General features: G+C 44.8%; 1 protein-coding gene across 1 annotated transcript in view; it reads right to left on the minus strand.

Annotated features, from left to right (window-relative positions):
- The window catches only part of LOC110486987 (cytochrome P450 2K1-like), a 63,703-nt gene extending 59,362 nt beyond the window's left edge, over nt 1–4,341 (minus strand). Inside the window, exon 1 of the mRNA XM_036941779.1 lies at nt 4,149–4,341. Within this exon, the coding sequence (XP_036797674.1) occupies nt 4,149–4,236 (88 nt within the window). The 5' untranslated portion in view covers nt 4,237–4,341. The remainder of the gene's footprint in view (nt 1–4,148) is intronic.
- Nucleotides 4,342–7,022: the final 2,681 nt, after the last annotated feature.

A 7,022-nucleotide genomic window follows, 5' to 3' on the forward strand; every position in this document is an offset into this window, starting at 1 on the left:
TGCACGGGCAGGGTGTAGTGGTGTACAGTATATAGATGACATTCTAATATACTCAGCTACACATGCCGAGCATGTGTTCCTGGTGCGCAAGGTGCTTGGTCGACTGTTGGAGCATGACCTGTACGTCAAGACTGAGAAATGTCTGTTCTTCCAACAGTCCGTCTCCTTCCTAGGGTACCACCTGTCAGCGTCAGGGGTGGAGATGGAGAATGACCGCATTTCAGCCATGCGTAATTGGCCGACCCCAACCACGGTAAAGGAGGTGCAGAGGTTCTTAGGGTTCGCCAACTACTACCGGATAATCCGGGGCTTTGGTCAGGTAGCGGCTCCCATTACCACCTTGCTGAAGGGGGGACCAGTGCGACTGCAGTGGTCAGTTGGGGCGGACAGGGCTTTTCGTCACCTGAAGGCTGTTTACCTCAGCTCCCGTGCTGGCTCATCCTGATCCCTCCTTGGCATTCATAGTAGAAGTGGACGCGTCCGAGGCTGGGATAGGAGCTGTGCTGTCTCAGCGCTCGGGTACGTCACCAAAGCTCCACCCCTGTGCTTTCTTTTCGAAGAAGCTCAGCCCAGCGGAGCAAAACTCTGATGTGGGGGACCGGAAGCTGTTGGCTGTTGTCAAGGCTCTGAAGGGCAAAACACCCTTTTCTTATTTGGACTGACCACCGCAATCTGGAGTAGGAGAATGAGGAGGAGAATGAACCCTCGCCAGGCAAGGTGGCCATGTTTTTCACCCGTTTTGTTTCCACCCTACCCTACAGACCAGGTTCCCAGAACGCTAAGGCAGACACACTGTCCCAGATGTATGACACAGAGGAGCAGTCCACGGATCCCACTCCCATACTTCCGGCTTCTTGCCTGGTGGCACCGGTGGTATGGGATGTTGACGCGGAAATCGAGCGGGCGTTACGTGCGGAGCCAACTCCCACCCAGTTGGGTGTCTGTACGTTCCGTCTGATGTCCGTGATCGATTGATCTGTTGGGCCCACATGTCACCCTCCTCTGGTCATCCTGGCATCTGTCGGACAGTGCGCTGTCTTAGTGGGAAGTACTGGTGGCCCACTTTAACTAAGGACGTGAGGGTTTATGTGTCCTCCTACTCGGTGTGCGCCCAGTGCAAGGCACCTAGACACCTGCCCAGAGGGAAATTACAACCCCTACCCATTCCACAATGGCCGTGGTCACACCTATTGGTGGATTTCGTGACAGATCCTCCGTCACAAGGAAACACCACCATTCTGGTCATTGTGGATCAGTTCTCTAAGTCCTGCCGTCTCCTTACTTTGCCCGGTCTCCCTCCGGTCTCCCTACAGACTGCAGAGGCCCTGTTTACACACGTCTTCCGGCACTACGGGTGCCTGAGGATATAGTGTCTGATCGGGTCCCCAGTTCACATCGAGGGTCTGGAGGGCGTTCATGGAACGTCTGGGGGTCTCGGTCAGCCTGACCTAAGGGTTTCACCCTGACAGTAATGGGCAGGTGGAGAGAGTTAAAACCAGGATGTGGGTAGGTTTCTGCGGTCCTATTGCCAGGACTGGCCGGAGAATGGGCGGCTTTCATCCCCTGGGCAGAGATGGCCCAAAACTCCCTCCGCCACTCCTCCACTAACCTTTCTCAGTTTCAGTGTGTACTAGGTTATCATCCGGTCCTGGAACCGTGGCATCAGCGTCAGATCGAGGCACCTGCGGTGGATGAATGGTTTTGGCGCTCGGAGGAGACATAGGACCCTGCCCATGTGCGCCTGCAACGGGCCATCACTGTCATAACTTCGTCGTCGTCCCCGGCTTTCTAGCTGCCACTGATCTACATTTCCATTTGTTTTGTCTTGATTGTACACACCTGGTTCCCATTATGTTAATATTTATTCCCTATTTAACCCGCTGCTTCCCACATGGTTTTGTGCGTGTTTGTTGTTTGTTTAGTGTTCAATACTTCTGTGAGCTGGTGTGTTTTCCCCGCGTGGAAATATTTTGTTTATTTTCGAGTAAAGTATGTATTTTACTCAGTTCTGTGTCCTGCACCTGACTCTGTCCTAACCGCTGCACATTGACACATGATATTAAGATAGCTTGGTGGGACAATCAGATGTCACAGGCATAGTAAGTACACTTTTCTCAGTAAAGTAGTCACTGGTGGCAGGGGGGGGGGGGGGGGGGCAAGAAGGGGTTTATTTAAGATACTTTTTGAGGAGATGGAGTTTCAGGTGCTTTCGGAAGTTGGGCAGGGACTCTGCTGTCCTAGCTTCAGGGGAAGCTGGATCCACCATTGGTGTGCCAGGACAAAGAGCTTGGACTGGGCTATGAGGATTTTATTTGATATGTTATACATCATGAATATTGTATATAATGATTTATAAGCAGTTTAGTAATGGGTTATAAACGGTACAATAATGGTTTATAATAAGTTTACTGGCACATCAAGTAAAGTTTAAATGAGTATGTACATTTTAATTTGCAAGAATTCATAACAGGCGTCTGATTCCTAGTTGTATTGATTGCACTGAAACAGACATTATTTACTCAGAAAATACAGTAAAAACAAAATGGTCTGAATAAGCAGACTACCTGAATTGATGCAGAACCTGTAAGGTGAACACTCTCATTGACCCTGTCCACCATGCCTGTGAATAGTGGGTCAGTGTATTCAAACCTGCTGTAGACAATGGCCGAGATTATGTTGGAGACGGCATAAAGCACAGGCTGTGCTGTGTCAAATGCCTTACCTGTAATAGACAAAACATCTAATTAATTACAAAATAAGCTTTCCAGAACCCACACAATCACTTAGCTATTTACTAATAATGTGGTTAGAAAAAGCCTGATTTTTAACCAGGCAATGAAGCCTAGGCATCCCCTATAAATACATCATACTACTTCTACTACTAGCGTAGAGATACTGATTCTCTTACCCTCATGTTTTTCAAACACTTCAATCAGGTAGGGGATTTCCTCTAAGATTTTCTCCTCACTCCCTTTCTTGCCCATCCCAAAGTCTCTAAGGTTTGTCAGGGCAAAGCGTCTCATCTCTTTCCATGAGTCTCCATTGGCAAACAGAATCCCTGTAGAGAACGTAGTTTGTTTCCATGACAATACAAAGTAATAATTATAAATAAATTACTATAATATGCTATTTCATAATGAGCATGTACCAAATTATCTGGTCAAGATAATCCGTGTCTATTTAAGACATTTTAGACATCTATACTATTTGCAGCAGATTAGAGTAAGAACATTTGATGAATTGTGGAAACAGCCTGATCTCTGCATTCACCATTCTAGCCTGATCTCTGCATTCACCATTCTAGTCTGATCTCTGCATTCACCATTCTAGCCTGATCTCTGCATTCACCAATCTAGTCTGATCTCTGCATTCACCATTCTAGCCTGATCTCTGCATTCACGATTCTAGCCTGATCTCTGCATTCACCATTCTAGCCTGATCTCTGCATTCACGATTCTAGCCTGATCTCTGCATTCAGCATTCTAGTCTGATCTCTGCATTCACCATTCTGATCTTTACATTCACCATTCTAGTCTCAAATGTCAGAAAGGAGTGGTATTATTAAAAATTAACTTGTCAGCTATTGGATCACTTTCAACCAATCAGAGTTCAGCCTAATTCAAGCACAGTATTTGGCAACATTGGTTGTTGTCCTAAACCCAACCACTGTTTCTGCGAGGGCACTGATTGGAACAGACATTTTCTGGCTTATTCCAAACGCCAATCTATTGGATAAAGGGCAGGCTGATACATGCAGTAAAACAGAATGGTGAATGCAGCAATCAGACTTGCTCCACCAGGTTAGAATAAGACTTTCAACAGATTGTGATGCATTTCATTTCCAACTCATCTCAAAGTGTCTGAAATTGATTGTGTAGCTCAATAAAGTGTATTTAAAGTAACTGTTAGGTGAAAATCTCACTTTTAAAAGTTCATAATTTGTTAACTTATACCCACAATGTTGTTGACTCATCCTATGCTCATATTTGTGGCCAAGACATAAATTGGAGAACAAACACGTGGATTGCTATTTTAGCTTGTTCATAGACTGCTTACAGATTAAGGAAATCAATAAAACAGGTTGTCATTTGGGTGAACTATACCTTTAATAATAGGACATAGCCAGCAGAAGAGTAAAATATCATTACCATGTCCTTGGTTGAACTCATAGAACACAGGTGTGATGTCCCTGTCCCCAAAGTCCTCTGCCTGGTTGACCAGCGCCTGCTTGACCATCTTGTAACCTGCCAGAACAACCACTTTCTTGGGTCCAAAATGAACCGTGAAGATGGAACCATATTTCTTGGAGAGCTGGACAGATAAAGTTTACATAAAGTACACCATAGACTCAGTTACAGTGGGGCAAAAAAGTATTTAGTCAGCCACCAATTGTGCAAGTTCTCCCACTTAAAAGGATGAGAGAGGCCTGTAATTTTCATCATAGGTACACTTCAACTATGACAGACAAAATGAGGAAAATAAATCCAGAAAATCACATTGTAGGATTTTTTATTAATTTATTTGCAAATTATGGTGGAAAATAAGTATTTGGTCACCTACAAACAAGCAAGATTTCTGGCTCTCACAGACTTGTAACTTCTTCTTTAAGAGGCTCCTCTGTCCTCCACTCATTACCTGTATTAATGGCACCTGTTTGAACTTGTTATCAGTATAAAAGACACCTGTCCACAACCTCAAACAGTCACACTCCAAACTCCACTATGGCCAAGACCAAGGAGCTGTCAAAGGACACCAGAAACAAAATTGTAGACCTGCACCAGGCTGGGAAGACTGAATCTGCAATAGGTAAGCAGCTTGGTCTTATCTTTTTAAGTGGGAGAACTTGCACAATTGGTGGCTGACTAAATACTTTTTTGCCCCACTGTATGTCTCGTAATATTATATGACTAAGCACATAACTGGACACCACATACAGCTTGTTTAACATTTATCAGTCAAGAAATAGAGTGAAGACAGTGGTTTACAGTTGATGTCAGACCTTGGTTCAAATACCAGTCAATGTAATTAAATTACTAACAAAATTAGTATTTAGACAACGTTTTTTATTGGAAATACATTTGGAAAGTATTGGTGTCAAGCTCCCGCTCCCAATGTCACCGTCTACTAACCACTGGTCCTGGCAACCATCATTATGCACACATGGCAACCCATCATTATGCAAACATGGCAACCCATCATTATGCACACATGGCAACCCATCTTTATGAACACCTGGCAACCAATCATTATGCAAACATGGCAACCCATCATTATGCACACATGGCAACCCATCTTTATGAACACCTGGCAACCCATCATTATGCACACATGGCAACCCATCATTATGAACACATGGCAACCCATCATTATGCAAACATGGCAACCCATCATTATGCACACATGGCAACCCATCTTTATGAACACCTGGCAACCCATCATTATGCACACATGGCAACCCATCATTATGCACACCTGGCAACCATCATTATGCACACCTGGCAACCCATCATTATGCACACCTGGCAACCCATCATTATGCACACATGGCAACCCATCATTATGCACACATGGCAACCCATCATTATGCACACATGGCAACCCATCATTATGCACACATGGCAACCCATCATTATGCACACCTGGCAACCATCATTATGCACATCTGGCAACCATCATTATGCACACCTGGCAACCATCATTATGCACACCTGTGACTCATCAGTCACACCTGGACTTCATTACTCCCTTGATTACCTACCCTTTAAAAAGCACTCTTCTGTTATCCGTCATTAGATAGTATTGTTTATGTTTCCATGTCAGAAGTCTGGTCATGTCATTAACTGCACCGGTCATTAACTGCACCTATGTTACAAGTGGCATGTATTTACAACTACTTGTTGTTTTATTTGATGTAGTTGTTTTTGGCTGTGTATTAGAAAATACTCAAACACAAAAATATAAAATACTTAAGTACACTATGTATTTGAACCCAGGTCTGTTATAACAAGATCCCTGAAGGGATATTCCGAGGGAGCATCTCGGGTGCCGAAGACGTGGATGTTGATTATGGCAGCCCCCCGCACCTCTCTGATTCAGAGGGGTTGTGTTAAATGCGGAAGACACATTTCAGTTGAATGAGGGGGGGGGGGGGGGGTAACACGGGGAGATTGGCGGAGTCAGGCGATAGTTCTGAGCCAACTCCCCGTGCTTACCGGAAGCAGCGTAGTACTGGTCAGGCACCGTGTTATGCGTTGAAGCGCATGGTGTCGCCAGTGCGCGCTCATAGCCCGGAGCGCTATAGGCCAGCCCCCCGCAAGTGCCATGCGAGAGTAGGCATCCAGCCAGGGTGGGTTGTGCCAGCCCAGCGTGTTTCTGCTTTCCGCCCGTGCCAGGCGAAAGTGGGCATTGAGCCTAATGGAGAGGTGTGAGTGGTAAGCACCAGATCTCCAGTGCTCCCCCACAGCCCGGTTCGACCTGTGCCTGCATTCTGGAGGGGCCGGGCTAAAGTGGGCATTCAGCCTGGAGAATGTAGCAGAAATGTGCAGAAAGTAATTTTGAATGCATTTTATTGAAGGGAAACAATAACAGTATTTTTTTTGGCAACATAGTGATATATTCTTATATACTGTACAATGAAAAATACAAAATATTAGTCTTCTCCCATTTTTTTAAACCATTACCCCTACCCACAAGGTGTATAAACAACAACAATAAATATGAATGAAATAAGATAATAGATACGTAAAGAACATTAATAAATCAACTCTAATTAGTACATGTAGGACAGTATGCACGTGTGTTTGCACAGACTTTCTAGATGTATTTCTCATGAGCAGCGCACAGTATTGGTTTATAAAGTCCTTCTTTGTGAGGGGCAGAATTGGCATCTCCTCCTCTTGTCTGCTGCAGCCTCAGGTGGATATTATAATATTCAGCCCCTGAACAGCTTATCCAGGTAGGGTTGATCTTGTTCCATATTGAGAAGGCATTGTAAGACACATCAATGATGTTATGGAAGATGA

The sequence above is a fragment of the Oncorhynchus mykiss genome, chromosome 13 (genome assembly GCF_013265735.2).
Source record: "Oncorhynchus mykiss isolate Arlee chromosome 13, USDA_OmykA_1.1, whole genome shotgun sequence".
Lineage (NCBI taxonomy): Eukaryota > Metazoa > Chordata > Actinopteri > Salmoniformes > Salmonidae > Oncorhynchus > Oncorhynchus mykiss.